The 16,391-nt window shown below is 39.5% G+C and overlaps 1 protein-coding gene across 18 annotated transcripts in view; it reads right to left on the reverse strand.

The window, feature by feature from the left end:
* CAMK2G (calcium/calmodulin dependent protein kinase II gamma) overlaps positions 1-16,391 on the reverse strand; it is a 278,435-nt gene that overhangs the window by 192,247 nt on the left and 69,797 nt on the right. For all 18 annotated transcript variants that reach the window (XM_068950443.1, XM_068950449.1, XM_068950422.1 and 15 more), the window contains one exon: positions 6,228-6,355. In XM_068950443.1, the coding sequence (XP_068806544.1) occupies positions 6,228-6,355 (128 nt within the window). The remainder of the gene's footprint in view (positions 1-6,227; positions 6,356-16,391) is intronic.

The raw sequence follows: 16,391 nt of genomic DNA on the forward strand, positions 1-16,391 counted from the left end.
CCATAACTCAAAATGAGTAACTGCTTCAACATGGCATCTGCTCCTCAGTTCTCCAAAGGCTAGGAAAGATACAGTCAAGCCATAAAATCTCAGAATAATAACGTTACTATTTTTTTCAGTTCTCTTTTGCCAATCTCTAAGAAAAAGAATTGACAGGAAGCCAGAGTGCTTACTGAGGGACTCCACTGTCTGTGACCCCACAGCTCCTGCCAACCAGCCCAACTCATCACCTGCACTCTGTGTGACCCCCCCACACTCCTGCAATATAAGTATGAAATACCAGCATTTCTGACTGAATGGCTTTATAAAGTTTTCTATTTTCTGCATTGGGTGACTCCGTCCAGCAATACAAAGAGAGAGCAACGTACCAAAGCAACCCTAAAATGCTCCCAGGTGAGTTGCTTGGCTTCTGTAGTTGTTCCTACAGGCAGAAAACATGCTAGGTGAGGAAATAGCCTAAAAACAACATACATAACAAGCAAAATTTGAAAAATTGAATGAAAAACTGCCTTACCTTGAATGAGCTAACATGAAATACATTGTTTTGTTTGCACAGTACAAGGACCAGCAATTAATCACTTGATTTTTTTAATAAATAGATGCAAATATACACATGTAATGCGTACCAATGCTAATAGGGTATAACTTGATCCATTCCTTTGGTATTAGAATACAGACAGCATAAATCATCATATCTGAGGGAGAGAGAGAAGCCTAAAGGAGTTGCAGCAGTCAGGATATGACAGATGAAGGCATCAGTGAGGATTTTGATCAAAATGGATTTCTGATCCAGGCTTCGGGACAGACAGGCTGTGGACCGCAGGGAGGACGGATACAAGGAATTTCACAGTGGATGGCATTGCTGATTCAATATACAGAGAGAACTGGCACTCAATATCATACATATTGCTAGCACAGATTTCACACAGGGCCACAAACTGAAAAGCTCCTGCTACTAATTGCATTTGATTAAATTGCTTTGTCTAGATTATCCCCTTTCCTCATTTCTTTAGAAGTCTTTCAAAAGACTCCTAGTCCAAAGCCCTGTATCGAGAACCTTATTTTTCACTGACCATTTCCTTCTCCTCCCTGCTGCTTGACTAAGTGACCCAGCCCTTCCTCTAGCTGGAGAGAACTCCTGGGGTAACATCCAGGCTCCCTCACTTCCTTCATGATCAAGTGGAAAAATTTCTATTGGAGGGTGGAGGTAAGATAAAGGAAGGGGAAGAGGAGAGTCCTGGAATAACTGGTGTGCTGTGCATAACCTGTACCTTCAATATATGACACCAAGAGACCTTTTTGATCATGAAGATCACATTTCAGAGTGAAATGTGTTTCACTGTTCCTCATATTGAGTAATATCCTATTCCTCACTCCGATGGAATTATTTACTGCTTTAAGAACAAAGGGGTTTGGCCCTGCAAGCCCAGTTCCAGCAGCTTTTCAGAGTGGGTGCTTATTGTGCCGCAGGGAACTGAATTTTGCGTGCTTATGTCCTTGTCTCTACTATGGAAGTTGCTGCATTTCCCTTGATGAACTGCATCTTTTTGCTATGATGATACATCTAATGTTTAAACATATTCTTAATATTAATAGAGGTACTCACATATTTACAAACCACCTACATCCACTTGCTAAATGAGGTACGTAAAGTGTAATATGTTCCATAACTCCAGAAATCAGTTAAGCATTATATACAGACTACGATTGTTAATCAAATGGTCCAAAACCATATCTTCCTGCTATAAAATTCAAACCATTTTTATGTAGCTAGTTATCGTTTTAAGAATAATAACAGTAAGCATAAAACAAGCTTTACCAAGAGTCCTACTAAAAGTTCTCTAAAGCTGTATCAAATGCAGGTACAATATTATTTCATAATTATAAAAAATGAAAACCAGGAAAATAATATAAATATTTCTATGAACACTTAAACATGAAAAGATTCACAATTCTAAATACTATGTCTTTAACTACATGCAGAATCACAGCACCTGCACTGCTTGTTTGACAGTTTTGGATTTGAAGCTGTGATCTTTCACAGTAGCTTCTGATATTGCTTGGTAAATCTGGGTGCCAAAATTTGCTGCCACAAGTATTTACATACTTATTCACAAGAATTGGTATTTGGATGAAAGATATTAGGTATCTGGCTTGAGGACTGATTTTTCTTAAACTGTAAACTTAGGAATTTTTTTTCTAATTGCCAATTAACAAAAATCATAAAATATATTGTGTAAAGAATAATTCTGCACTGGACAAATCGGGGCATCTTAAAGCCAGTAGGAAAGATGACATGTGTGGAGCATATTCAATTTAAACTTTGCTGAGGTTTGTTCAATTCCTATCCATAAATTAAGATTTTGTTTAGAAGAGACTGTCCTGAGCCACTGTACTCATCTACTGGATCATGAATCCTGAGGGGAAACCTACTGCAAGTGCCTCAGTGCATCCTTTCAATTGCAAAGTTGAACCAGCTGAAAAAGCTCAGACAGGTTACAGTGATGGTGTCTCTCTGAAAGACAGTCTTCAAGCGGGATAAATCAAGGGATTACAAGAACTGCAGATGCAAACCCTGGCACTTCCAGCAGTGCTCACAGAAAAGCAGACTGCATGTCTGTGTTGTGGCACTCACTCTTACAACATGACTAAAGGATGGTGACCAGCTAAGTGCAGGAAAATGGTACCAGCTTAGAAGGAAAGGAGGAGAATAATTCTCCCAATGAAGAAACTGGGGGAAAGCTGTAATTATCCCTGTCTGGAATCTGGGATGTTGTGGTTAATATCTCTGTTCTCGTCAATAGTTCAATGAATTTCCCAATGGCCACAAATGGTCAGGACTTTAGTTTTATATTCCTCACTCTAGAAACACATTGGGACACTGGTTCAGCATTGACTCAGCAGGCAAGGTGCCGTTTACTGAATCACAAATACCACTTCCTGCAGGACTGTTTCTGCCTGTAGTGTTTTGAAGGAGTGCTCGGGGTGGTTAGCTGAGAACTAACCTCACAACTTAAGATACTAAAGCAGCAAGACACATGGAATTTGCATAGATACAGGAAAAGTGTTTGAATGTATTCTGTCACACAGACTTTGAATGAGGTTATTCAAATAGTAGTAGTAGTGTTTTGTATGTGTTACATAATATCATTTTTCTCAGGAAGACAAACTAAGCTTTTTCAAATGAAAAACAGAAAGCATGCCCATCTTTATGCTTCTCTTTCCGCTGCAAAGCACCCCTTTAAAACTGAGTCAACATCCTATTGAATAGGATGATTTTTCCATAATAGGAAGCAAAGATAGCTAAAATTATCTGAAAAAGCCGGATTTCTTTCTATACCTTGGGCTGTATGACACTTTAAGAAACAGACAAAAATAAAATAAACAACTCTTAGATCACTGTAAGTTAGACATTTTTACAACATAAATAATACTGCTACTATAATCAGAAATTACACATGTAATTCCACGTGCACACATGCACCTGACTGTCCCAGCTCATAAATTTATTGCTAAGTTTCTGGTCAGTTATGCTGGTATATGTACTTGTCTTTTGATATGCAAAAGAGAGTGCTAGACTCTCAGTGCTAGACTGTTGGTTGCAAGCAGTTAAACAGTTAATTTCTAGCGAGGATCAGTGAGTTTATCATGAGGTCATGCTGGCACGCCAGCACTAACTTTTTCAGCTGTACATAGGGCAGCAGAGCTGTTTCTGCAACCCAGCCAAGCCTACATACTCTCTCAAAGTTTCGTGACTCGTCTGTTATGATTTCCATTAGCAAAAGGTTTGGCAAGTTGTTCTTATAAAATGCGTGTCAAGTACAAGGAACATACATGAAATAAAACTGTAGCCAGAAGTAATGGATGCTTCTGTTCAGATTTCTCCTTGTTAACCCAGCTGTAACTATTCTCATTTGAGAGTGCACTTAGAATATATTTAACTACTTGCAGACATGCTGAAGAAGCCAATATTTCACATCAAATATCTGTTTTAACTGGTACTTGTAAGTCACTTGTCATTCTGAGAGCAACCACAGATTTAATTAGTCTGGAGACTCCATTAACCAGGTTTCTGAAGCAGATTGTCCAAAAGGAAGGTTGTGCTATGAGGAGACTAAACAGTAAAAGCCTAGCTTTGAACTGCTAACACATTCAAACGTTCTTCTTATGCTTAGCGCACAAGGAATTGGGAGATCATTTTGCTGGTAGAGTAACAGCACTGACCCCTCATCCTATGTCTGAACTATGCAGACGAGAACCACAAGCAAACTTAAAAATTCAAATAAGAAATGCTCACATGAGAGAACAGGCGGGCTGTCTGTGGGCCAGGCACTAAGAACTGAATCAACTCTTTTGCAAGGGGTATCATTTTTAGTTTATACAGGCAGCCCGAGTAGATCAATAGCATTCACGATATTCCTATAAACCCCAAACTTCAGCTTCTAAGCATGGCCTTGTGGAATTTCCCAAGCCACAGTGTTGCTATACAGCAACTTTAAGAACCCAACAGGGTGCCCCAGAAGATTGCTCTGCTGCAGGAGATAGGATTCAGCACAGACGAGATGGCAGTAATGCTATATAGTAACAGTCATGATTTCACTGTTTCTTTCAGTAATCAAAGCATACTGCCTTCAGTCAGTGCATGAGAAGAGGCACTATTACTGTTACAATCAATTTACAGTAGTGAAAATAAGGAATTCCCTATGCCTTCACAATCTTAGCTTATCAACCATTCAGAGGCTTTTGGATAGATTACTTGATAAGAACACACTCCTGATATTAAACGCCTGCTTATAAGCAGGGTCTACAAGCATCAGACACTTCTATTTTGTCAAGAAATAAAAAGAAAATACGATGCTAAGTTCCAGCTGCTCAGCTTTCCTGCTCCTTCTGATCCTAGAAAAACTTCTTCACAAGAAATGTGCTATTGCTTCAGAAGGCAAATTTCATGTCAGGGTTCGGAGAACTACCTGTCACATCAAAGGCATTTCAGAGCTCTGGCGAGTTGTAGCTTCTGGGACTCTTCTGGCTCTAATAGCACTGCTCCAGCTAACATCAGGAGAAATCCTCTCATAACATAACAGTTGCAGCAGGCATTCAGGTATCTAGTCTTATTTTTTACTTTTATTAAATAGCTGGAAAATTTCCATGCCATTTATTAACAACCAAAATATAGCTTATAGTACTTCTTTTGCATTTCAAAGTGTCTGTGCTCCATACATCTGTATTAGTCAGAGCTTTACGGGACTCTTACAGTTTTTTGAAGATGCTTGAGGCCAAGTTTGCCTATGGATATAGTTTGAATTACTAAACAAACTGTTCCAAGGTATAATACTTTAGTACTCACACAGAACTGAATATCACATGCTCAAACTGTGGTTTCCTTATGTTCCACAGAATGATTTTTCTTTCCTCTTTTCCTATATTTTCTCACTCATTTTTTTGAGGAATCAATCTTCTCAGAACTTACCAGAGGTAGGGGAAAAAGTCAAACACGTCTGTAGAAGGCAATACAGTAGAACATTGAGATCCAAGTGTACTAAATGATTTTGCTCCAGAACTGAGAGCTGTGAAACAGTAACTATGCTGCACTGTTCCAGTTTGATGAACCTCACTTTCAGGAATTATCTCATGTTAATGTAGAAATATGCTTTCATGATCAAAGCAAACATCCGTCTGGCACTGAACAGCACTGCAGAATCACCTACTATATATAACCAGACTGTCAAAGACAAGATATGAATCTTGACTTTCAATATGAATTTCAATATGAAATACTTGTAATATGAATCACACGGTGGGAAGAAGAAAAGGCAGAGAAATACCATTAATCACCTAAAGATATCTGAACCAAGCAAATGACCTAGTAGCCTACATCCCATTTATTGGAATTTATCTTGGAAATCATCATTCTTGCCAGCTTAATTTCCACACGTATCAAATGTAATCATGGAAATTTCAAAAATTATGTGCTTGGTCTGGTTCAAAATGCTTATGTAGCTATCTAACTCCCTTACGTACCATGGGAGCACCTCTGAAAAACATTTGAAAAGGCCTATGCAATACGAACTCATCCTTTTGTAAAGCAGTTACACAACTGACATTGAGCACCTGCACTACAAGCCCCCCTTCCCCCTTAAGATTCATGATATCAAGTTCTATTCTAAGAGTAGAAGATTGAGGTTGACAAAAGAGGTAGTGCAGCAGCACCTACTTTTTGCAGTTACCTTGAATGGAAAAATTGGGGTTCTAGGCTCTGTTCAGCCTGAGGAGACATCAATTTACAGCTTTTACTGTGAGGAGGGTGGCCTAGGTCAGGAGTCATTCTCCATCCCTTCCTGATGAAAATAAGGCCCTGCAGAGAGAGAGCAATGGAAGATATATGAGGCCCAAGAGACAATGGGTAACTAAGCAACTTTCCAGGAAAAGGAATTCCATAGGAACATATGTTCTACAGTAGCTTTTTTATATATTTTGGTGGAAACAAGAAAACAAGAGTTATAAGTGATCAGTTATTATAAGCCAGATGCTGACTCCTGTTACACCAGTATAAGCACATTATGGAGCAAATGAGCTTATAAGAGAGCGTTTGGGAAGAAGGTTTGGGTCTCTGAGTTAGCTGGTATTTTGGTACACAGACCTATTACACTGAAATGAAGAGAAGACATGGATCTTCCTAAGCTAGTTTTCTGGCAAATAATATTCAGTGCATTTTAGTAAGTGTAATACAGTAACTTATGATGTTCCTTACTCCCACTGAGTAATGCTTATTCATGCAAGTAGTTCCATTTAATGAACTATGTTACATGGACTATATTAGAAATTTCCATTTATCTCAGGGGAATTCACATAGGCTGGCACAGGCTTTCCTATTGGACTGCAACAGGAATGATTACCATCAGGTGTGGAAAGGGAAAATACAATTCTTTCCTATAGTCTGTCCTACCTCAGCAACATCCCACTGTCTACACAACTTGCAACTACTTCATATATTGATGACCTCTGAGTTCACCACATACAAACTTAACAGTGGAGTTTTTACTCCAATGCCAGTTTAAACTTTCTCCAGTCTTTCTCTGACCTTTGCATGCAAGGGAAACTATCCTCATGAGAACAGATCAGAATCAGAGCTTTGTCCTCATTCTCCTGGGCTCAGGAGCTTCCTTTACACCTCACTGATCATACTGTACCGCTGTCTCCTTCAGTGCCTCTCTCTCAACACATCATCTTGCCTCAAAGTGGTGCTCTTCTTGTTCCCATATTTTTCTTCATTTTATATCTCACTAGGATATCTCACAAACTGAATTGCCATCTCTATATGGGCGATCAGAAGACCTCTTTCATAAAGGTCCTCCACTTTGTCATAGACCAAATTTGCACATCCCTGATATCACCATCTGTAAGACCTTTCATAAGATCAAATTCATTCAGAACTGCATCTTCTCCGGTTCTTTTAGGTCCCAAAACACTGTCCTCCACCTTCATTCTCTATCACTAAAGACAATGCTACTTTCCCACCTGTCAGTGAAGCTTGCCAGAAGCCTTGACAAAAGCAATTCTGCTGCTTTCACCTGTACTCAGAAAAGCTTCTGCAAAGCCATCTCCTACAGAATTCTTTTTCCTCAAGTCATCCTTTTCTTTATCATCCTCCTGCTCTTCTTCACTGAGTCAATCATACACGATTTGTTTTCACTCACAGAGCAACTCATGACCTACGCTCTCTAGGCCCAGGCCTGCCTCTCATATTCATCCATTAGATATTGACTTCTACCTCTGGGTAACCTGTGTGGCCAACCTCCACTGCTCACTTACTAATTTGCAAAGATTAAGTCCTTGGATAAGCGTTTTTCACCCTTTTCCAGAGCAAGCTTCACTTGCTACTGTGTTCTCTTTCTATTTCTGACAACTACTTACTTATCACCTCTTCTTTCCTACCTCTCCCCTTGCTAAACCCAAGCAGTTTCTGAAAGGCAAACAATACCTAACACTGCCTTCTTCCCACTCCCCCACGTTCCACTCTGCCTTTCTGATCATGACTACGACAGTACCAGCATGTAGCCCAAGGTGCTGAGCCTTACAGATTGATTAGCATGGACTCTGTTCTGTACTTTGCCCTGTCCAGCTCCCCTGTAAAGGCCTGCCCCACTCACCGCTTGGTCTGTAGCGACAAGGGAGCACACTCCTGACAGCTCTTGGCGAATGAAGGAAAGATTCATTCCAAAGCTGCTTAAATTCCAATGTGGGAGCTTTTGTTATATGTCAGTCTGAGATATTTTGCTCAAAAAACATATACATTTTCAGAATAAATAAAATACTGTCATTTTTAACACTTCTAACCAAAATCACAGAATGGCCAAGTGGTCGTTATGGCCAAGAGCGGTCAGTATGGCCAAAAAAAAGCCATGGAAAGAGTAGGGAGATGAAAGGATTTCTGTCTTCTAGGAGGAATACCCCGATGGTACAAAGGATAGGCCTAACTCTGTACGCCAGAATTCCCTCTACAAGATTTTGCACAAAGATGAAGGAAAGGCCTATTTTGCAAACAAGGGGTGGTTTGAAAGGATTTTTCTGTTGTGTCTATGACATACAGGAAGATTCTCTAATCCCCCCCTGTTCCCATTTTTTTGGAGCTGTGCATTGCTGCTGCATAGCTGAAGCTTCATGCTGATGTTCCCTACCTCTCTGTCTGTCAATAAAAGCTGTGACTGCCATAGGCAGGGTAGGTTAAAGTTCCTGAAGGAGAGCAAGGAGAACTTCCTTTAGAGATATATTTACTTAAACTCTATAAACTTTAAGCAACAATCAACAAACAGAGATTATGGAAAGGAGCACAGTGTCTATACTAGAAATACATTACAGGAAGCTTACTACAAAAAATGGAGGACTGCAGCCAAAACATCCGAAGGAGTGGGAGAAGAGATATGCACTATTATTAGAGTACCCAAGATATACGCTATTATTAGAGGACCCAAGTTAGTTCTGTTTCTCTTTTCTCCTCAGCCCAGTTTCTTTATGAGCTTATAGAGGAAGTATGCTCTTGTTCAACAGCACCCAGAAAGCAACTTAAATTTTCTCCTTAAAATTCTTTTTCCTCTGAATTGTTCAACAGCAGTTCACTTGCAAGTGTGTGCCTGTCACTCTGGGCAATATTGCCCTGTGGGCTGTCTGCATTCCCCTCTTTCTGCATTTGGCATCTTTTTCCTTCAGCTGTAAACTCCTAGGACAGTCTTTTTTCTTCAGAGCTTTTTCAGTATTTCATAAAACAATCCATGACTAACGCTTATTAGTGTTACGATTACAGAGCTATTTCTCTTTAGCTTGTGGTCATTTAGATGTGTAATGCTTCAGAAGGTTATACTGCTGCCCATCATTATGGGACCTGGATATTTACAGTTAAAACAATCCCTGTCCATTTAAGGGTTGCAGTACAGTTCTCCACCACGGCTGCAAGCAATTTGCATCTCAAATGAGCAGGAGCAGAAAAACCCAAAGCCGCTGCTACCCTCTGGACAGATGGGGCTCCCTGCCACAGGTCTTACACCCCTGGATTTCACCTGAGAGGTGTAAGACACAAACAACGTGTTTTTTTCTCCCTGGAGTCCAAAACAGGGTAAGAGCAGGCAGTGTCACATCCTAGTGAGAGCTGGAAAAATGAATTGTCTCTCCACTACAACACCTGTTATGGTGTTAGTGTTGCTTGACAGGGCAGCCTGTAAAATCACATCTTCCTTCCCTGTAGATAGGAACTGTCTCTGTTAGTTTAGGCACTTGTCCTTCACTACTAGCAATGCCAAAGACAGAGGAGGAAAGAGGGGAATGTTGAATGAGTTCCCCAGGCAGGATTCTCTCACAGACAGGGAAACTGTCAGTTTTCTCACCTGGGTTGTAGTATTCCAGGAGCTGTGGGTAGGCTGCTTCCCTGGATGTACCATCCCTGGGATACAGCTCACAGAATTTGCTCCTCAAAATTTGCTTTTTTCCCAGTTCTTAACAAATCTTTCTTTCCCAGAAATCTGCCAACTGGCTCTCTCTCAGTTTGTGGGTTTTCCTGTGGGATGCAGATCTGATTGTCTGATGCATTGCATAAATAATAGTCCCAGCCAGCTGTTTCTGTAAATTTCCAATGGTAAGTTTCAATGTACTACTACAGATCAGCGTATGGCAGGCAAATATAGCATTCCCTGGAAATATATCCCATTTCAGAACTTAAAATCACCCCCAGGAGCACAGCATCATTATTAAAAAGCTTAGTATTTGCTTTCTGCCTTCTAGCTTCAGACTCAAAGGAGAAGTATTTTCTTCTTCCCCCAGTGCTACCCAGCTAATTGGAAACTAAAGATAGGACTGGACCTAAATGCATGCACAATTTTAAGCTGTTTAGGATCTGCAGCCAACATCTGCAGCTCAGGCTAATCTTTGCTTCAGACATCAGCTATCTCAACTCTGCACATTTTCCAAAGTCTGAGCAGTTTCAACAAACCTCAAAGAAATTCGCAGTTTTTATAATCTATGGATTTTCACAAATGCTAAATGAAATTCAATCTACACAAAACATAGTTTAAAAGCAAACCCACTTAAACCTGATGGAGAAATCCTCAGATATTATCACTCCCATTCCAAAAAATACCAGTATCTCAGCTTCCTGAAACACTACATTGTGTACAACAAAAACTATTCATCAAGTACCTGCTTTCTACTTTCTGCATGAATGAAATGCCCCTAATGACAGAGGATTTAGTAGGTGATCAAGGAGCTCTGCTCTTACTTAAAAGTCAACTTCCAGCATATTCAGTCCCTTTGAAAAGTACAGCTGGAGAATCCAACAAAACTGCTTGAGAGTGATTATATTTTGTAATGCTTCAACCACATTCTCTCTTAGTGCAATAAAATCGCTGAGTAAACAGCAGTTGGTTTCTTGTTGTGACTGAAGCAAGTTTTAGTTTTTGATGATTACACTGGCTTAGTTTAGAGATAAAAGGCTGGCGACTCCTACTCACAAAGCAACAAGTAATATCAACAAGCATCCTTACAGAGTTCAGTGACCCACAACTGATACGCTCTGCTATCTGTAGCCGCATAGATAATAAAGATAAGAGAAAAATAGTAGGCAGCAAGGAGAAGAACGGGAACAAAATTTTAAAATAAACAAAGAAACCTGAGTGGCTGAATTATACCTAAAGGAAATGAGATCACCATTTGCTTCAGATTCCAACCACAAGCAACTGACAAGTAATCAAGAGTCATTAAAATACAAGAATTTTTATGAATCACATTTGACTTAAAATCAGCTACCCTGGAAATTCCTGGGATTTATACGGTTTGAGAGCCGAGAGAATAAGATTAAAGGCAAGTTGTATATTTTTTACATTATGAATGGTGGTAATTTAATATTTAAATCTATTGTTTTTTTCATCATACATGTTATTATCTCAAGAGCTAGAAGAAAATTGACTTAAAAATAAACTTGGCTAATCACAAAGGGAGAATAGAAAATGTTTTACTGGAAAAATGCCCGAGTTTGTGAACCTGGAGCCAGAATATTCTAAAACAACTTTATACTGAAACAATTCCTTTAAACTTGTGTCACATTTTATGACTGCCTTGAAATGCTTTCTGCCATAATCCAAAATTTATTGTGCTCTGATAATGCTTGATTTTGAAGCACTATTCCAATATGCAAGGCAGTTGTAAAAATAGCTACTTGATACATTTTTTATATTCCATAGCTGGGGCTATGTCATTCAGTGACAAGCTATTTTCTTTTCCAAAAAAAAAAGAAACTATTAGCATTACAGAGATGACAAATCATGTCAAACAATCTAGGTGCTTTCTTGGCTTTCATATCCTTAATCACTGACTAATATTGAATGTGAGGCTTAACTTCGCTCTTTTATATGAGATGGCAGAGGTTCAGGTAAACATGTCTATTCATATGCAAATTTAGACCTCTTCAATCCTGATGCACCATGAACAGAGAGGATTCCTGCATGATTCTTATATCTGTGGCAAGCTATGTGGGCAAAATACACCTTTTACTAGGCACAGGACTATTCTGGGATTAATTACACATGATACAAACTGGAAGGTGCCCTACACAACTACCAGACTTAAGCTGATACAAAGCTTGAGGTGTATCTAAGCTTGAAACTGCCTTGAAAAGAAGGGACTGCTGGCCCTACCCAGAGCCCCATCACCTTCAGTGAGGTCTTAGAGACGTGTCTGCTCCTGGAGCTGGGATTTCAGGATTAGGGAAGGTATCCAAGATATCCAGTGGTTGTAATTTTAAGTATGTAGAGATTCCTATTAGGCTAGTGAGTGTCCATGACTGAGAAAATCAGTGTGGAATATCAGTGTACCACAGTGAGGGAAATTTTTCAAGATAGAACGGCACTTCCGTGGCAGTTCCTTTTGCTAATATTTACATGGTTATTTTAACTCCCCATGAATCCTATCCTTTTGGGCTTTACTGATGAATGACATGAACCAATGTGTGACGGATGGTACTTCTCCCTAGTTTTCCTATTTTATCATCAGCTGTGAAAAACAATACTGGAACTAATAATACTTCCAGCCCCGCAATTCCCCTGAAACAATGTGAACCTCATAATCTCTTTCAACCCACCACCAGGAGATAAAAAGCCTGTATTTATTTAGAAGGGTCAGTGTCCTCATCTAGCTGGAATGTTATCTTTTCTAAATTTGCTAAATCAGGCTAGTAGACTAGTTAGAAACATTCAAGTTATTTCAACTATAAATTAAAAGAATCAGCAAGATTTTTATCAGCAACTGAAAACTAAACCACAATAAACCAAAAACTGCCTAACTGTGAGTCTGATCCTACCAGCTCTTTGAGGTTGGAACCACTGCATTGGGCCTCTATTGAAAAGTTCATTAAAACACTACAGGAACACAAGCATATGAGCAGCTTGTAACAGGCATATGCATTCTCTATGCTCTGTGCTATAGTTCTGGCATAGACAAGAGAAATATGTAAAGCCCTATTATTAACAGCCCTGGCTATGTAAATGAGAGAACAACTTTAAATTTTATGAATTGCATTTTCTTGTTAAGATGTTAGACTCCTATTAAGATGGTAAAATGTCTTCTGCAAGATCACCCATGCCATTTCCTGTAGCACCTATGTTTTCTTAGGAAACATAGCTTTTCTCCATCCTGCTCACACCTTTTTCAAATCTACATGAGAGACTAAAGTGATGAAACCGCAAACATGAATAATGAAAATGAACTAGACAGTGAAAAATAGAATGTGGCTGGCAAAATATAAAACTTGTCCACAGGTCTGTAACCTAAACGTACTACAGTTTCTCTCTTAAGCCATCTAGCTTCTCATTAATCAGTATTTACTGGGCGCATAAGTTCCAACCACAGGCTTTCAGTAGGCTTTTCAGTTTGCTCAGTTATTAATGAACAATGTCTATTTTGGGTTATGAAGGCCTTCCTTTGTTCTATAATGATCTTCTTCTGGAGAGATAACATGACTTGTAACAGCACCCTTCTAAACTCTTAAGACAAGCAGTAATGGACAGACCCTGACCCTGAAGCTAAAGGAAGTCCCTTGGGAGCAGAACTGGTCCTGTTTCACGCCTCACACTCCCTTGGTCAGTGCATTTCCTGTGCAGGCAGGTCTGGCTATGAGACCTGCCTGCACAGGCAGGTCTCTGAGATCTGGCTGAGGTCTTTGAGATCTGGCCAGAACTACTGGGCTGTAGATTCTCCAACGCTCTGCCTTAGGGCAGGGCAAATAACAAGTTCTAGTGTTTATTTCAGTTGCAACTTTACTTCAGATCTTTTTGTGCCAGCCCTCAGTCAGGTAATCGTTCAGTGAACTTAGGTACTGGAAACTATCTATCTATCTCATCCGTTCTGCTTCCCCAAGAGTCACTTAGTGCTGATGGAGATCATGCTCTCTTGCTTGCTTTGAGATTGCTTGCAGTACCAAAGCAAACTCATTTATAGCTAGCTTGGGTATCTCTCTGCTAAACTGTAGTTTCAGTTCAGTCATTCAACTATCATTCATTTACCTCTCTAGATGCAAGTATTCAGAGTAAAGGAAGTAGATGGCATTAAAGTGGCACTGCAAACCTGGCAGACTCTTTCTGACCAGTAACTGTTACCTGTCTGATTGAAACAAAGCAACACCTTTGCCAAGAGCGCTTCTGCTGGTGGCCTTTCAGAAATATTTTATCATTAAGCATGAAGTAATACAGTATTTCAATAAAACTTAAATATGTGACAAGTGATAGAAGAAGGGAGCTTTGAATCTGTCCAGATCCAGTGGAGCCCACTTCTCTAGTGGGCAGCTAGTTCCTTCCCTGCTCTCCTCGGTGAATCAAATAATGACCTAGACCATTCTTCCTCACTACCCATACCTCCTCGAGCCTCTCAGCTTCTCCATTGTCTTCCTGAGAAGTCTCCCGCTGTCCCTTGGAAAGTCTTTTTCCCCCTGAGAGGAGTGGGGGTAGCAAATACAGAGCTGACATGAGGGGTTTTCCCAAAGACAGGACATGAACTGTACTGTGTTATGGACACTTTCAGAGATTTGCTATCCTCATTCAATCTACTTCACTAGTCCTCATCTAGAGGTTAAAGATTACTCCACAGAGGCTTTATTTTCTTCTTCAAAACCTATCTCCATCTTCCACATTATTTATGCACTGTTTTGAAATTGTTGATAGATGTCATGCCTTCTTTCTGAAAATATCCAAATATTATTTGAACATATATTCCTTGTGTTTCTAGAAAGAGAGAAAGGGCTGTCATAGCTGCCCAGGACTCACAAATACCACTGTAGATCTAACTAGCAGTGAACTAACAAAACATAAGTTACTGTACAACCCTTCTCATGAAAGGAATGACATATGACAAATGGTAAACCAGAGGTAAAAGTAGTATAGAAAACATAGCTTGATTCTGAATTATATTTAACTATTCAGATAAACTAGTCTCCTTTCTTATTTTTCTTTTTTAGTATTGCCTTTTAGCCCTTGTAAAAGCTGGAAGACAGATGGGATTTTTTATCCACAAAAGCTTCACACACTTTGAGATTTTAAAAACGATTAATGTGTGATCATGGGTAGTCTGAGATTGTTGGGAGTATATTCTGTCTTATATAATTTCACTGGCTACAGGGATTTTACAGGTAGGGAAGAAACGTAGTTCACTACCTTCAGCAAAGGTCTGAAACTACCTGCAAGGGATGATGAGATTTCAGAAAGAATGATAGTTAAGCATATTCCAGCAGTTGTAGAAGACTGACTTCTTACTATGTAAGGTTCATGCATTAAAATTAATTAGGTGAGTAAATGTTGCTGATTGCTTTTAAAATCTAGATTCTTTTTCCTGGAATTTATTCCCTAGAATAAGTTTACTTGAAAGCCACTCCTCTAAAGTAGAGAGAGTTGTAATTGGAATTCTACCTTGATATTATCTGCCATATTTCTTCGAGGATCTATTGTTTGTGATGTTGATATACTCAGTTGCTACAGAGACAGAGCAAAATGACTTTATTGAATTTTAAAAAGATTTGTTCCTTGCCTATCTTTACTTTTGGACTTTCAGCTTAATCCATTTCTTTTGACTCATCTGTCATTCAGTGAACATGAATTCAGCAAAATTTCAGTGGAGATGAGGTCTGTTACATGAACCTGAAAAGCTGAACATACAACAAAAAGGAAGAGAAAGTATAAGCAACTACTGCCCAAATAATGGGATGGCAGTATCACAGACTTGACACAAACAGAATGTGGGAGGGAAGAAGAAACCTAAGCCATATTCCTTCCACCAGAGTTAGATGTCAAACATAGAAGGGAAGTCCTCTTAATCTCTGAATTGCCCAGTTATGAAAAACATTCCTCCTGAGGTAAATTCAGGTACGTTCCTGCTCTGAACTGGCCTCTGAAGAAGCTGTTCTTCCAACCACAAAGCCTATGGAGACCTGCCTCAGCTTAGTCAACTGCAGTATCTGAAGCTAAACACAAAGAATATCCCCACAGATACTACGTGCTGGTGTTCTGCTACAACATCAAAGGATAATGTGAAAAATCACATTTGACTGGCCTTAGGAAAGAGCATCTATTTTGTTGGGCCTGCATTTTTAGATAGTGTGCGTCAGTTGACATCCACGCGCACATCCACATCTTAAGTAATGACTCCACTTTGCATATTCCTTTGAAAGAAAATATTGTTACAGAAAAACAGTGACCAATTTCTCAGGAAATGGTGCTTTGGGGTGAATGAGTTTTAAGCGGCTTTGAAGAATAAGAGTGTAGCACCTGCTGTGGGTTCTGCACCATAATAGATTCCATCTGACGGCCAGTCTCTTTGCTCTCTAAAAACACATTCTGGGCTTCTAGCACACAAGTCTGGCCCAA

This window comes from Struthio camelus, chromosome 7 (genome assembly GCF_040807025.1).
Source record: "Struthio camelus isolate bStrCam1 chromosome 7, bStrCam1.hap1, whole genome shotgun sequence".
Lineage (NCBI taxonomy): Eukaryota > Metazoa > Chordata > Aves > Struthioniformes > Struthionidae > Struthio > Struthio camelus.